Genomic DNA, 17,540 nt, shown 5'->3' on the forward strand with positions numbered 1-17,540 from the left:
TTGAATGATTTTTAATTATCATTTTTTTTTTTAATTTAAACAACACAATGTTAGAGCATAGAGCATCAAATCAAATCAGACTCTATAGTGACACCATGGTGGTTAGTGTAACTGCAGCCATCAGCCAAGCCACCGCACTTCAACTCTTTAGCTCAGTACTAAGTGTATCACACAATCTGTTCAAGGCAATAGGGAGAAATGTGTGTGGGCTCATTCTCTTTGGTTTTGAGCGCTTCATTATCTGTTTGCATAAAACACTTAAAATTAATGTTTATTTTTTCACAAATCCTGCTCTATGCTTCTTTAAATAACTGCATTTCTATAGTTTCACTTTGTGAAATATAAATCTAGTTAAACTAAAATGCAATAAAAAAAATAAAAAAAATATCTCAATTTAAACTTGATCCAAAACTAATTCTAGAAAAAAAATGTCTTTGTAGTCACCCAAAAATTGTTGATATCAAAATGGGATCACGATCCAAAAAAGGTTAGAAACCACTGCATTAAATACTGTCTGCTTCTTTCCACTTATTTACACAATGAGACTCTTTAAAATGTGTGTTATCACTCATTCATTCCATCATTATGCTCGATAGTTGTTTTAAAATAGCTTCCTAAGCAAAATGTTGCAGGGGGGTAGTTGGATTCAGAATTTAGAGAAAGGGGGTACTTGAGCCAAATGTTTGAGAACCACTGCTCAAGATCATGTCCAGGTTCTGGCTTAAGAAGCCGCTACACTGTCACAAAAAAGAAAACAATGCGGAGGAGTCGTTTATTGTTCATTACAGTTCTCATCTTATTTATGGCTTCAATAAATTAGTTGTTTCCAGAGGTGTGAAGACTACTGATATATCATACTCAAGTAAAAGTACAGCTACTTGATTGCAATTGTAATCAAGTACAAGTATGTCATGCATAAAATACTCAAGTACAGGTAAAAAGTAGCTCAATTAAATGGTAAAAGTTACTAGTTAAGAGTGGTCGACCGATGTATCGGTTGGAAGATATATAGACTTTTTTCAAGATCGGACATCGGCCTAAAAATAATAATAATAAGGCTAAGAAACACTTTATTATAGGGATATATACAGTATATATATATATATATATATAAATATAAAGAGAGGGCAGTGTTACACCTAGGTGAGGGGGGAGGGGAACAGGGAGGAGAGACTCGAGGTAGGAATTGGAAAGGGTGGGGAAGAGTTGATTATCTTTAAGTGAGTGAGATGTGATTTGTAGTTGTGCATATGGTGACAAGTGTGAAGCTTAGGTATAATGGTGGTGGCTGTGAACAGAAGGAAGGAGTGAATGGTAATACCTAAAACAGTTGTTTAGTTTAAAACCACTACTTGCTCATTGTATATTGTATATTGTTGTCACGTTTTACTGCTACTTACCCATCCTGTACTTTTTGTTTTACTTAGTTGTGTACTGGTATATTTAAAGTTCAATAAATGTTAAGAGTTCTAGTGGTGTATTTAATTTAATTTGTAATATATACATTTATATCATATGAGTGTTTCAACTGTCTTTCATGATCAATGTGCTTTAAAAAAAGTATATCGGCCTCAAACATCGGCTTCCAAAATTGGCTTTAGATATCTGCCAACGGCTGAAATTTAAAAAAAATATATCGGCATCGGCATTTGAAAATCCCATATCGATCGACCTCTACTAGTTACTTTCATCCACCACGTTTATTTCTGGTAATAAATATTGCCATGGTTCCCTTGCATACAGTAAACATCTCATGTATAAACTTGCACAAATCTTGCACAATTGGAACTTGGAAAGTTGGACTTGATTAAGTCCCTCCTTCATCCTATAGACCCCTATACAAATAGAAACGATCGCTGACAATGCCCAGCCAATAGGCTTCGACTTCCTGTTTTTGAGTCTGTCAATCAAAGTAAATGCGGATCTGTGCACGGAAACAAGGCCGTATATATAAACAGATAAATATGATTTTGTCTCTTACCTGACCCATAGACCTACGTATATCAATGCGACTTGATGAGACTCTGCAGAGGTTAGATTTTAAGCCCGAGCCCGACCCGAAATTCGGGCACAATTATTTTACAAATAAAATAAAACCAATGAATTGAATTCAAAACAAAATAAAAATGATCAGGCTTTAAGTATAGCTAACTTAATGAGCTCTTAAACAGTACCATGTCAAATGTGCCATGTGGGTAACAACATAATAGGTAGAAACCTGAACCAAAGAGAGTGGCTGGGAGTTGATCAGAAATGGCATGAAAAAAATCATCACAAAAAAAATAATTATTTTCTCAGTAACGGTTGGGTGTAGAAATGTAATGAATTACTTTACTTATTTTAAAATGTACTTAAGTACAAGTACAATTGCTGATTTTAAACATACTCAAAAATATATATAAGTACCTGTAAAAACAACTCAACTACAGTAACGTGAGTATGTGTAATCCATTACACATACTCACATTAACAGATCTATTCATAGTACAACTGTAACAAAAGACAGGTCTAGATCCATTATTTCTGCTTCTGTAACATGGGACAGGAACAGATCTATTTTTTTTATGTTGGAAACAATGGAAAAAAGCGACATAAAAAATAATAAATACATTACAATCTACATTTGGAAAGTCAAAATATAGGAAGAAATTCTCAGTTTTTATTGGTTATCTGTCATTGAGACTCAAAATGATCTGTTCTTGGATGGATTAAAAAAAAATATCCATATCAGAGCGTCACTAACAGCTCCGTGCCTACAGAGATGTTACACCATCCATTCTGAAGGGACACGCTGAGGTGGAAAAGAAAACCGTAGCAAACTGGTTGCAACATGTCATTCCTGTGTAGTGTCATCGAGTCGCTCTGTACGATGATTGTCAAAGTGAGGATGAGGATGAGCTACTGCTGCTGCTCTCAGGGTTCTACTGTTCCTGCTCTGAGGCTCCAAAGAGGATGTGATGATGGGCGAATGATGGCTCTAATCGCTATCACACAGATCTAAACACACATTTCAGCTTCACTCACACACGTGGGAGTTGTGTAGCATGCAGTTGAGCTCGGCCTTGTTTTTGTACCTTTTGCTTCTTTTGGAGATGCTGGAAGAGATTACAGGTGCTCCAGCTCTTTAGGAAGAACTGGTTTCCAGCATTTAATGTTGATTGGCTCCTTTTTAAAGCCCATCAGACACACAGAGACACACACTTGTCCTTTGTGTCCGACAACAAACAACTACAAAAACAAAAACATTCGTAATGAAAACCGAAACGGACAAAATTATACAAAATAACGACACAGAAAAATACAAAAATTACACAAAAAGTGCATAGCATAACAAAAACAGACAATGTGATGAGGAAAAAATGACTATTTCAACACAAATACACAAATGACGACAAAAATGCACAATATACCCTTCAAGCCATATAGTGCAGCCCTCTAACCAGGCTTTTCTGAGAAATGAGAAATGAATGGAAAATGAATGCCCTTGCCCTTGTGTATATATCATATTGAATATGAAAGCGTGCACTGACGCCCCTCCCCCCACACCCTTCAAAACCATTAAACTAACTGTAAGAAACTCCAGCAGTCAGATGAATTAATCATTTACCCTGGTTCCAGTTACCGTACATCCTGGATGAATTTATATCTGGGATATCAGAATAAGCCTGGCTGATTCCCTGATCTAGGTTCCATGAAATGCCTCCCAGAAAAATGTGCAGCTTTTTCTGGGGAGTAGAAAAAGCCGTGAAAACTAAGATTTTGGCTCAACATTTCTAGTTATGCTTTCCCCATCATGGTTAAACAGATTTTCTTCCAGATCACAAAACGATGTTCTGCTAATGAACTCGATCGCTTGCACCATCTATGCACATCACTTTCTGCCTTTGGTGTAATTAGATTTGGCCGCATCCGTGCGCCGACTGTACTTGGAGATTTTTAAAGACTAAAAGATATATATATTTATATATAATTTTTTTTTTGGGTTGTTTGACTTAACACCCACAGAGAGTGAAGCAGATACAGATAACCCTTTACATATCTGATACAAACATGTGTAAAGTCAATAGCTGTGTTTCAATTACAGATTTTTGCAAAATAAAAGCGATATTTCAACCACACAATATAATTGCGCTTTGAACGTCTTCCCATTCGAGGTTGTTTTTGGGCAGGAGCCACGTATCTTCTGTGAACTCTCATTGCGCGAGACTTCGCTGCAGAAAGATGGTCGCTCAGAACGTGTGTATAACACTCTGCATTCCTTTGTTGTTTCACGTCTAATGTGGCAGTAATAATTTTAAAGTATAATGCTTAGAAATGTCTCGTCTCGTCTCCTGTTAAGGTTCAGGTTCAGGTTCGGGTGACTTTATTACTACCCGTAGGTAGATTTGTTTTGCAGTGAAAAACAGAGGATGGCATTATGCATTGACAATAAAACAACAGACCACAAAGCACTGACAAAAACAGACAATCCACAACATGACACCATACTCGCCGGGACCAGGACCAAAGGAAAGAGAGCCGACTGAGCAATTAAAAGATCATTACAGCGTCACAGTAAAAGACAATAAAAGAATAAAACTACCACAGATTGAAAAAAAATATATATCTAACGCTATAACTTATTTAAAAGACCAACTGCAGCTGGAACAAAGCTGTTCCTGTGGCGCTTTTGCGATACATTTCAATATCGAAACATCTGAAATTCCTCCTCATGAAAGCATTAAAACTTGATTGTTTTTTCAAAATTCAGGTGTTTCCATTACCAGTTTTTACTGCGCTATTTAGATTTTGCGCATTTCCAAGTTTAATGCAAACCCAGCTACTTTTATATATCGGTATAATGTATGTTCTCAGCCATTGATGGTGCAGCTCTCCGTCAAGTGTTAATGAACTGGTCTGGGAACAGTTGGATTCCCAGTCACGTTTTTTTCTCCGCTGCAGTGTGTGTGATTTGTAAAGCTCTCCAATCAGTGTGAGTGGCCACATTACAGATGTGTGATTAACAGAGGCCTAATTGCTCCTCAAGGCGAAGAGTTAATTCGGCAGGCTGAGATGTCGTGAGTGCTTCTCGGGGCAGGTGATTGAAGCAGAGGGTTTGTGTTTTATAAACACATCTCGCAGAATGTCCAGTTGCTGTTGGAATTGTGCAGGTGAGCGAAACGTGAAACATTTCCGTGATAATTACGTTGTTTTTTTTCCGCCTTGTGTAATAAATGCTTCGTTGTTTTGGTCGATCCCTCTGGGTCACGGCATGAGTCAAAGCGCCACTGATTGCTCTCTGTTGAAGTAAAACAAGATAATTATCTTTGCATTTAAGTCGAAACCAGGAGTCTTGCATTGTAAGAATCCACAGTCTAATCCTTAGATTTATACCTTTATCTTGAAAATCCACCCGCAACAGATAGACAGATCTCACTTTAACTGATCACATAAGAAGCTCGTCTTAAAAAGAAATTCCAACTTTAAGGCCACATTCATACATAACACTCTTTGATCATGTAGTTTTTGTTTTTGTTAGAAAATGTGGATTTCTGCATTCATTAAGTTACAAGAAAAAGTAGAAATTTAGAGGAAAAAACATACGTATATTGTGTCATTTTCCCTCAATTTGCACAGACATTTATGAAAGCAAAGGGTTACTCTTTAACTAAAAATAAAACAAAATGCAATAAAAAAAAAAAAAATTAGGAATTTAACTCACAAGGGTCAACCACATGAAGAAAAAATATAATAAATGACTGAATGAAAGACAAACTGTCTAACGAACAAATGATGGAGCAACAAATAAAACTTTTTACAGTAAAGAAAACAAAATAAGGAATGGGCACAACGACAAACGAACAAACAATTCCAAGGAAAAAAGATAAAAGAACGAACCAATTGCTGAACAAAAATAACCACAAGCACATGAAATAAATAATCAACGAACACATGAAATGACTAATGATCACAACCACAAACAAAATGACTATCAAACAAACAAATGAACAAATAAACACATGAAATGAATGAACAACTGAAATAATGAACAACCAAATAAAATAAATTATAAACTATCAACACAACAAACAAACATACAAAGGAAACAACAAACAAATACACAAATTCAATGAAGGCATTGTTATGAAGGCACACACTTCTACAGTTTAGCAGGCATATGCATATGTCCCTTAATGCCCCAAGTACCCTTTTGTCAAAGTGAACTTAATAATAACTAGAACTGCAAGCAGTTATGAAAGGGGGCCAAGCCTTCCCGCGCGACTCGGCGACCAGGTTTGATGGGCTTGGGGCGAGCGTCAGGACACAGGCCAACGTGCCATTTGCAGTGAAAAGGTGAATATAAAGTTTTGGAAGATGTGATTTAAAATGTGAAAGTTTCAGGCCAAGATGCATTTGCACCCATTATAGCGCCACCTAATGGTGCACATTTTGGTATGGCTGATCTGTGTGCTCTGCTGCATTTACCCTGTAAATTTCACAGCCCTCAACATAACACTTCAGCTGAATTAAATGTTTGGTGTTTATGTTGTAATAAGCCATGCCCACTTTGACCAATTGCGACTAACTTCGTGATACGGTCCCAGGAGCGACCCAAGCTCATACCCACCAAATTTAGTAAAAATTGGTCATGCCATTTAAGAGATATAAATTTCTCATAATTGCAGCACCCCCTAGAGGCCTAAATTATTCAACATAGGCTTATACCCCCACAGTCACATGACAGGCAATGATCTTAGATTTGGTGTTGTTAGCATTTATTTTGACTGAGATATGCAACAGTTTGTGTTTTTATAGCTAGCTAGATAACTGTACTCATGCATATTTTGTTCAAGCAAAATTAATGGTTGAACTTTAGATCAGGTCCAACTGAAGACTCTACGTGCTAAGTTTCACGCTGATTGAACAAAACCCCATGGAGTAGTTTGAAAAAGTAGGTTTTCCAGTTTTTGCGATTTTGTTCCGACAAAAGTTTAGGCGGAAATGGGCGTGGCCTAGCCCAGGTAATTCAGTGCTATTCAGGGAATCTGTGGATATGAAGTTTTTGAATGTGCGACATACGATGTGGGAGTTTTAGACCAAAAGAAGGCCAAAAAGTGTGACCTTGGTTATAGCGCCACCTGCTGGCGGACACATGTGAGTTTTTGCTTCCAAGGTAAGCTGGGGGTTCTGGACCCACCCTCCAAAGGACACCCCCCTCTTGCACGGTTTAGCATGCAGCACCACTTTTACTGGGGGAAAAATAATAATAATAAAAAAATAATAATAATAAAAATCCTTACGATTACAATAGGGTTCCTAGCACCGCTGGTCCTAGGAGCCACTTATGCTTACATTTCCCCCCTAATAATTTAGATCTACCTTGGTTGGTCACATGATCACAACGTGCCCTCACTGCCCTGATGTGCCCACACCATAGACATTCCCTGCTGCTCATCACTAAACTGCTGGGGGGTATTGTGCCCCCCAGGAGACGTCCACTGCTAGTCTCGTGAACTTTTACTAAGGTTAGAAAACAAAAATAAAGCTGTGAAATTAAAATAAAGAGGTGTCAGAATTGATTAATTTTTGTCCTCCAATTTGATTAAAACTGAAACGAATGGATTCCAGGATAAGTAGCCAGTTAAAAAGTCCAGTTTCTAATAGTGATCTAAATTCAACTTAATGCATACTGTATGTCCTAAATTAATGCACAGCTTGAATTATGGCTTTGTGGATATAGGTTGTATCTTCACCCTTCCTTTATTTAACTAAGTATGTTTCTGTAAGGTGTTTCACATTTGTGCTCCATGTGCCCCCTTTTAACTTTGAGCACCTGCCCCTCCAAAGGTCTCTGCACAGCCCTGCAGTTTAGTACTTTATTATTATTATTATTATTATTATTATTATTTTAGTCTAATTTGAAATGACGCACCTTCCTCTCATGATGTTCTGTTGTGTGATTTCAGATGTAAGCTATGTCTTCATTTCACATGAAATAGGTTTAATTAGCTTTTGCATTGATTTGGCTCACAGCTTGTTGTTGAGATGCAGGAGGCTCATGATTTGAAACCTTTTGAAAATAACTGATACAAACAAACCCTCAGGTGCAGAGATCAGAGATTAGTTGGTGTAATGAGGTTTTGAAGGAGGATGAAGCTTCAGTGCTATTGTTCAGTGTTAGTTATTTTTGGCCTGAAAATTGAGCATTGCATTAGATTCAGGCAGGCACGTAAGTCAAGCTAGCCCAGCTTCATCAGCTGACAGTAGCTATTAACAACTGACAGCATCCATCCCCTAATTCAGCTAATCACCCAGCTGATCATGTTCTATGCTTCCCATTGGTTAGAGTTTAGTCACAGCGCTGTATTTAAACCACTGCAACACGCCTGCTTCACACTCCACAAACGCCTCGCAATCCACCCCCACCCCAGCTCCCCAACTTCTGTCTACTTAAACAGTGTCTTCTATTGGGATCTGACGTCTGTGCTTCTGTTCCAGGGGGTCCTGCTGACCACTCTCTCTGCTTATACCTTAACATGTAGCAGCTGCGTGGAAGGGAGAGAGGTCCCAGAACAGAGCCTTACCGCTAAATCTAAACTGCTCGTTAAATAAAACAATTTGACGAAAGTGATCCTGACTGAACTGGAATCAGCAGCGACAAAAGAAAGGATCAACAGGAGGGAGAGTCCCTGGTTTACTCTCCATTGTGTAATGACTGAAGTGGAACGTGTGAGACAAACTAAGAAAATCAAAGCGGGGACGTTCGACAGCCATTATTCATTGATGAACACTTGAAAAGCTTTTCCTGGTTCTTCCTTCACTCACTTCAAGGTCTCATTCAAAATGAATGAAGGCGTCGTCCGTGCTGTCAGATTATGTAGCATCCCACTTACCTTGCTCGGAATGAAGGACACATGACCTGCCGACCTCTGTCTGGATACTGGGTGAGGTGGAATGTTCCATTGAGAGGATTAATGTAGCTGCGACGCGGATTATAAACCCACTTTGAGAGATATTTTTATACCCTAAGCCTCCATACTGTCGTTTACATTAAGCGCCCAACCTTTTATTGCTCTGATCTCCATCTTTTTAAGCTTCAGCCTTTGCCTTTCTCTGCTTTGCCGACCAATTCCGAGCTCACCGTGTTTCCATCAGTGACTCTCGTAGCCGTTACCCAGCCCCACAACCAGCGACGGCTATAATTAGGAGCTAAACGCTGGTTTAAGTCACGGCGTGGCCTGCCAACGTTTCCAGAAGCCTGCCAGTCTGGCAGTTAGTGGTTTTCATCCTCAAATGAAGAGGAGTGGCTCTGACTCACAGAGCCTGAAACATGCAGAAGCCTCAAACGCTCACGTTTGTTCCCCATCGGGAGCCGTCAAACGGCGGATTCAGCTCTCTGACACTCGAACCAAGCGGTGAGAGGGAGAGTGAGATGGTCCTGACATCCTGCCAACAACAAGGAAGTAAGAGCCGGCCTCTGGTGTGAAGGATGGCGACGGACCAACACAAGTAAACAACATAAACATAAACTTACAGAGCAGCTTCACAGACAGCAAAGTCAACATCAGCATGTGTATGTGTGTTTCTTAAATCGTGGGTTGTGAACATTTTCTTTGGAAGGCAAAGTGAAAATGATCTTGTGCTTTTATTTTGAAAGTAATGTATTCATGCAGCAGAGATTTTTATCACGGTTTGGGGGAATCTTTGAATTTTCAGGTGAAACATGACTATTTTCTCCTCCAGCGTCGTCACTATTTACATAACCTCACAAATTAAATGAATCGGTGAAGTATTACAGTGCGCGGTATTGTGTGTTTCTTTGCTCTGACCTGTAGAGGGCGCCTTCCTGTGTCGAACCCAGTACTTACCTTTCTCAAATGTAATGGCTCCTCTGTCTGTCCGTCTGCCAGTATGTCTGTGTGTGTGTGTGTGTGTGTCCTTCTAGTGGACACTTTCAATCTCGTCTTTCTGATGATGCACACACACATTTTGAGCTTTCTTTCCTGCTTGTTCGTATGAGTGTAAAATATTTGTGTTTTTGTGTGCTCATAATGTGTGTATGCACATGTTTATTTAAGTGTTTATAATGCGCTTGTGTTTGTGTGCGTGTATATTAGTGTTTTTTTTTATTTGTGTGTGTGTGTGTGTGTTGTATGAGTATTAAATAATGGAGTTAATAAGCAATATTAATGTGTGTATAAAAGTGTAATGTGTTAGGCTGTGTGTGTTATCCTTCAAATGGACGCACTCGGGTTCTCTGTGTGTGTTTGTACTACTATTGTGTGTTTAATATACAGTATGTGTTTATTACATGTATGTATGTGTATAAAAGTGTATTAAATGTGCTTTTGTGTACACGTGAGTGTGTCCGTGTTCACGTCGCTTGCATGTGTGTGCCATTTTGTGTGTACATGTTATTGTTTGTAAGGTATCCTCGGTTCTCCGCAGATTCTGCATGCTTGGGTGATCCTGCGGGTTTGGGGCGACTCCATGTTTTACAATAGCTCTATTGCACTAGTGTTAATCTTTGATAGCATATGCAGACAAGGCACAAAAAAAGAGAGAAGGAAGAAGTAGACTGACTTTTTCTGTGCGAGCAGAAACATAGTTTTCTTCGACTAGATTTTCCTAGGTGACAATAACTAGACAATGATTAATCAGTCATGTTTTTGTTGACTAATAAACACGAAAATATAATTTTATCACATGGGGCGAAATCCAATCTGAACTCATGTGATCATGAGTCATTGAGTTAATCAAATCTGTTGTGTAATTACAGACATTAATACTATCCAATATCAGGTTGATAATTGGAAATTGAATCTACAAAATAATTATACATTCTATCCTGTATTAGTCGACTATATTTTGGAACAGATTAGTTGACTAAAACACTATCACTGAAATAGTTCTGATGACTGAATTTTGACTAAAACTAATAATGAATTTTAGTAAAAATTCTATGACTGAAACGTTATCAAAATGTGCTAAATTAACACTGGGGGAGAAGTCGGTGGGTGGGAACAGTGCATTTATTTCTCTTCTGTAACATCACAAACTCACTCTATAATTGTGCTCCAACCACACACAACCGCCATTTCCTCCCCCCCCCCCCTTACAGGGGCCATTCAGTCTTACTACAACTCGTCATCAAGAAAATGCACAACGCCTCATTTATTTGGAGATGATTTGGATTTCAACATCCAACTGTGCAGGCTGGTGGGGGACAATGAGCAGGATGCCATTAATGCTTCAGCACAACACAGATTGCAGAGCGCACCCTAAGAACTGCTGCTGCTGCAACCCAGACCGTGAAGTCTGTCAAAAGTCCTGCCTCGAAAAACATGCCACACTACGCAACTCACTCACACGTACTGTCCCTTAGAGAGACACAAAATAAAGCTGGTCAAAGTTGTGTAGCTTCTGTTTATAAAAGAGCCTGTGTGGAACTTTGACCCACAATCTTCTTTCTGGTAAAGAAATGTATTACGGATAAATATCAAGATTTATATCCCATACTTTTAGAAATCAGCTACTATTTTTAAATGTAATGCCTGGATATGTACACAACTACGAGCTTGCACTCAAATTGCATCAGTTGATGATGTCGAACCACATACTTAAGAGTTTCCGAGGCTTTTTTTAAATGGGTCCAAACATACCCTCAGAGACTTGTTTTAGTCTGTTAGATTTTAGATTTTTCAGCTGGGACTGAGCTGTGTAGATGTCAGCGTGCGTGTCAGTATGTTCCTCTCAGTTTTTATGGTCTAACTTTAAGCTAATGAGAGCTCAGACCTCTCCCTTGGTACAATCCCTGAGATGACTGCGAGCACATAATTAGACTGTGCAGCGCTGAAGTGGTTTCCGTGGTTCTTTTGAACTTCTCAGATCGGGAGGTTTTGTTTGCTGCTCTCTGAGGAAACTCGAGCTGCAGAGCTCCAGCAGTTTCCCTCTCCGGTTCACTTTGGAGCATTTCAGGAAATGACTTTGGTCAACCACAGCTTTAAAAAAAAAGGTCCATGATGAAGGCTTCCCAGAAACCCAGAGTCTCCACTCGGCGTAGTCACGGCGTCAGTCCACAACTCCATTTTCGATCAGTTTATATGCACCTATAAAAAGAAGAAAGAGAGTTTTTGTTGTTGTGAAAACATTTGGAAATAGTGGAGATATTCATGTGCTGTGTGTCCGCTTCAGCGTCTCTGAGTGGTGTCTGGACCATCACCAATCACTGTTTGCTCTCGTCCTCTCGCTCAGTCAAACCCATCGAGCCGGAGTTCGCAAAGACAAACACAAATGTGTGGTTTTTGTACTGTGGACAATGTAAACAGACGCATTTATCCGTTGTGTGTTTTCTTACTTTCTGCGTTTTTACTTTCACTCCAACCAAAAGAATGCAGCACTGGAATAAGACTCGGTAAATAAGAGTGTCCACTGCACTCCATGTGAGCGCCATGTTTACTCTGGAGGTTTGAACTCCATCCAACGGAGAGGGGCATAAAATCAGAGGGTGCTTTCATTACCCAAAATCCTCCTCTGTGGAGACGGTTTTACACTCAACACCTCAGCATCAAGCTGTGATTATTTTTAACACTTTGAGACATTTTTAACGGTGTTTACCAGTGGTAGCTCATCAGTGGGAGGAGCTAAGGACTAGCAACAGAGACCTTTACTCTTTTGGTGTGCAAAATCTGTTGTGTGATTGGTCAGAAATCTGTTGCAGGCGTGGTTAGTGTTGTTGGATCAATCGTCACTAGACCAATTCTATGGTGAATGTAACAATGAACAATTGATTCACTAAGATCCCAAATAAACACTGCTACATGGGGGGTGCACATAAAAGGATTGCAAGCACTGTGTTTTTGTTATTGACATTCTAAATTTCCCACAATCTGGCCAAAAATGCTTCATAAGGGTCAAGTAAGTTAAATCTTGTAAACAATTGTATTTTTCCAAAAGTTCGCTCAAATCACACCAGTTCTTGCAAATTCGAGCAGACCGCTTCAACTTCTGCTACACATCTACACATTAAACCATTATTGAATTAGAAAATATGGTGAAACTGTGACATTCACCAAAAACATGTTGGGTCACACAAAAAATGTGTGTGCGATGTGGTATTCGTAGCCTGGAGATCATGAAAGGATCTTGTTACATGTCCTAAACTCTACCTGTCCAATAGGATGTCAATCACATGATGTCTGAGAAAATATTCTTTCCCCTTTTCTATCTAAAGAAGAGCATATATTTCCAAACCTAGAGATACGGTCATGCAGTGTCCGCAATCTTCAAATATTCCCTGATTCCGGTTTCACGGCTTTTCCTATTTAGATGTAATGTCATTCTATTAAACCTTCCCAATCATGCCAAATATACATAATAGGGTTAAATGAGTTAAAAAGGTTTATTAACTTTATATTTCTATGCTTCAAAATTGAAAACAGGAATGTTGAAATCACCCCAGATGAAGTAGTGTAAGATTTAACATGTCTGTCCATTTGTTACACTTGCTCGATAATTATTACAAGTCTGCATATGTCTTGAAAAAAAAAAAAATGAAAATTATGTTGTAAAAATAGGGTGTAAATGTGTGATATTATCCCAAAACTTGTGCTTGAGGGTATATTCCATGTAATTTTGCCATTTCTGTTCAAGGAAGTCAATGCTGTGATTTCATCAACTCGGACAATGTAGCTGTGGTTAATCTGGGCGAGATAATTTTAGCCCAGAAAGTCCTCCTTATACCATTAACACAACCTAACAAGGTATACACAGCCAGGCTGGCTCACAGTGTCTTCTCCTTTTCGCAGGTCCATGCTGATGATGTGCTGACCAGGGACGAGCAGATCGGCCTGCTGTTCAAAGCTAAAAAGAAATGTGAGGGAATCATCAAGTCCAAGCAACAACAGATTTCTGGTGAGAAAACCACAACAAGAAGTTTGTTTTACAGGGCATGGAGAGGTGTGGATTCCTTTGGGGACCTAAAAAAAGAGGTCTGTGATGTTATTGGACAATAATACCATGTGGAGTCAGTGGACAGCCTTATTTCTCCTGTAATACCCAAAAATAAACAGATCAAATGAAAAGAGAAAAGATTTTTTAACAAAATGCATAATGATGATGGATGGAGGCACCAACCAAATAGATGCACCAGGTTAAATATTCTGGGGAATGAAAAGAGATAAAACAAAAAGAGACGAGACAAAAAAAGATTAAAGAAGAAGACACATGATGAGACGGTAAGAGAAGATTGCACATTTGGTTATGAGAAGAGGAGGAAAGACACAAAAAAAGGAAACAAGACATAATAAAAGGAAATAAATTGGACACAAGAGAAGACAAGAAAGATGAGAAGAAACAAGTAGAGAATAAAAAAAAGAAGAATGAAGACGCATGAGACCAGAAGTTTGAACACAAGAAAAGAGAAGGCGAGATTGTGGCAAGAGAAGCGATGATGACCCATGTCAAGATGAGAAACCTTCATGGTCTGGACGCTGTCTTAAACTTACAGAATGTGAAATAGACACGGAAAGAAACAAACAACCTGAAAAACACACAGCTTTACTGAGAGGCCTAATCTCCATCCTCCTGAGAAGGTGACGGTCTTTCGGTCAGTGAGATTAGATTAGGCTGGAGAGGCTGTGACGGTGGTAGAAATCAGCTGAAGGAGCTCTGGAACAATCAGCCGTGATTGAAGCCTCATTAGTCTGATTAAATGTGACTGATGATTTGCCACGCTGAAGTCTAATCAGTATAAATGATCTTTGATCAGCAGAGAACCACTGTTATGGTAGGGCACTATGTTTTCCTCTCGTGTGTTTGAGACTTTGATGGCTCAATATACACAGAATTAATAAGTCCTCAAAACAAATAGACAGAATTACTCCAGAAATGCACTAAATCTAGAAAATACAGAAAATTATAGAAATATACACAAAATGACTCCAAAACCATACAAAACAAACTTAAAATGACACAATGCTAAACATCATGTGACAATAATGCACAAAATGACATTAAAAATACACAAAAATACATAAAGGACAAAGAAAACACACAAAACGACTATGAAAAGACACGTATGGAAAACAGAAACAGATAATAAAAAATACATAAATTGACTCCAAAAAACACAAAGCAACAGAAATACACAAAATGTCAAACAAAACAAAACACACAACATAACACATTTATACAAAATAACAAGCAAAAAACACAAAATTACCACAAAAGTACACACACAAAAACACACAAAATGACAACAACAAAAAAAGGATAATTTGTCTAAAAGAAAAAAGGTATTGACCAAACTGCAAGTTGTCAAAAATCTATAGATAACTTTTGATGTCCCACTTCTCCAGATGATTTCCAGTGATTTTGAGCCCATCAGTGAAACGCTCTAGGAGGTGTGTGTTAAAATACTTTTGCCCCATATTTAATTGTCTAAACTCTGTAGGGGGCACAACGCGCCAATGTCTGTTTTTCCACATTGAGCTGGTTTAGGGCCGGGAACTGATTTACATTTGCGGGCGACCGTGGCTCAGGTGGTAGTGGGTCGTCTTCTGATCGAGAGGTTGGGGGTTCGATCCCAGTACCTGACTATGTGTCGAAGTGTCCTTGGGCAAGACACTGAACCCTAAGTTGCTCCCAGTGGTCGACTAGCGCCTTGCATGGCAGTCCTGTCCCACTGGTGTGTGAATGTGAGGGGGATTGGGTGAATGAGCTGATATGTAAAGCGCTTTGAGACTGCTTCAGTGTGGTGATAAAGCGCTATATAAAATCAAGTCCATTTACCATTTACCATTTGACGCAAATCGGAGTTTGTATGTGCAAATAGGAGCATTTTCCAAAAATTGAATATTTTGTCATTTTTGCCCAAAATTCACGGCTCCGCCCTGCAAACACCGTAAAAGTTATCAAAAATCAATTAATGACTTTCGGTGTCCCACTTCTCTAGATGATCTCCAGCGATTTTAACCCCGTCAGTGAAACGCCCGAGGAGAAATGCTTTAAAATACAACATGAGCGTAAATAGCAATTTTGCAATTTTCAATTCAAGATTCTGGACTCCCTGTGTGTTTATTAGCATGGTCTTAATAATATTTTTTTACTAATCTTGTCATGGTCTACTTCTGTGTCAATTTTCATTATTCTACGATGAATTAACTTTTTGGCAATTCCTATCTTGTAATGCATTTTTGGCATACTTGGGGGCACTGGCGCGTCAAATTTTTGCATTTTTAAATTTGTGAATAGCCTGAAATTAGAGAAGCGCGCGATTGAATTTTGTTTGAATTGTTGAGACCCTACTTAATGGTTCAGTGGGTGAAAAGTAGGTGAGTTGGTTCCGACACAAAGAAAGAAAGTACCATGAACTATACATTTTCGGAACGCGCAGGGGCATGCCTACGACATGACAAGGGTCCCTGGCCATGCTTTGGTGAGGCTGACACTGTATTTGTAGCTTTAACACACTGCAGGGCTGCTGTCTGTCAGTCAGCTCTACATCAGAGGTGTGAAAAAGACTGAGTTTGTTTCCGAGAGTCCCGTTTTCATCCGGCGTAAAATCGCTTCTTTGATCCGCATCAGAGTCTGATTCACACAGGGCCAAACAAAGTGGAATTGCTGGGTTCTCGACTCAGTTCTGGAGGCCTTTAAGCAAAGCACAAAACATCTCGAGTTAAAAGATAACCTAATGCTGATTGATCCAATGAGAAACTCTAACCTGTGTAGGTTCTCACCTGATGTGAAGACGATGAGCATCTACACTTAAACACAGGATGACGGCCACCTCCCGCAGAGCTTCTGCTTCTAGCCTGATGAGACTAATTCCCTAAATTTTCCAGCTGACTGCGCACTCACAGCACCTGAAGAAACAGGAGTGAATAAAAACAGATCGCCTGGACAAGCACATTAGCGCTCATTAGCATGCATGGCTTCTCTGTGAGTTTTACAGCCTGGATTTGGACGTGGGAGTCACATCTGGCTGTGGTTGGGAGTAAAACTGCAGACCTGAATCTGGTTGATGATGATGCTAGTCGCGGTTTCAGACCTCAAGTGCCGAACCCGGGGTTTAGCCTTGTCGCTGCGGACTGAAATGAACACATAATCACAGCTACGCTGCAGTTTCTAGGACGTCTGTGTTTATCCTGGTGTCTCTGACCACACTCATAGAAGCTTTGATCTATTAAAAGAGTGGCCACTACAGAAATGCTCAGCTGCACCTAATTTTGTGTCTCTCCAAAACAAACACAAAAATTATTCCAGGAACACACACAAATGCACAAAATAAAAGAAAAACACACAAAATTACTCCTGAAACACACAAAACAACAACAAGAGCAAAGAAAAAGACAACAATAACTCGTGAAACAAAAATAAACAAAGAAAGATGACTACAATAACACGTAGATTGATTAAAAAAACACACAAAAAGACAGGGAAAAAAAACACGACAACTCCAAACACACAATGTGAAAGAAAATGATGGGAAAACACACACAAGTACACAAAATGACACTAAAACACCCTAAACCTAAACAATAACACACAAAAATCCATCA

At 39.1% G+C, this 17,540-nt stretch overlaps 1 protein-coding gene across 1 annotated transcript in view; it reads left to right on the forward strand.

Annotated features, from left to right (window-relative positions):
- pth1r (parathyroid hormone 1 receptor) overlaps window positions 1–17,540 on the forward strand; it is a 46,419-nt gene that overhangs the window by 11,935 nt on the left and 16,944 nt on the right. The window contains exon 2 of the mRNA XM_028472787.1: window positions 13,788–13,893. Coding sequence (XP_028328588.1) covers window positions 13,788–13,893 — 106 coding nt within the window. The remainder of the gene's footprint in view (window positions 1–13,787; window positions 13,894–17,540) is intronic.

The sequence above is a fragment of the Gouania willdenowi genome, chromosome 17, assembly GCF_900634775.1.
Source record: "Gouania willdenowi chromosome 17, fGouWil2.1, whole genome shotgun sequence".
Lineage (NCBI taxonomy): Eukaryota > Metazoa > Chordata > Actinopteri > Blenniiformes > Gobiesocidae > Gouania > Gouania willdenowi.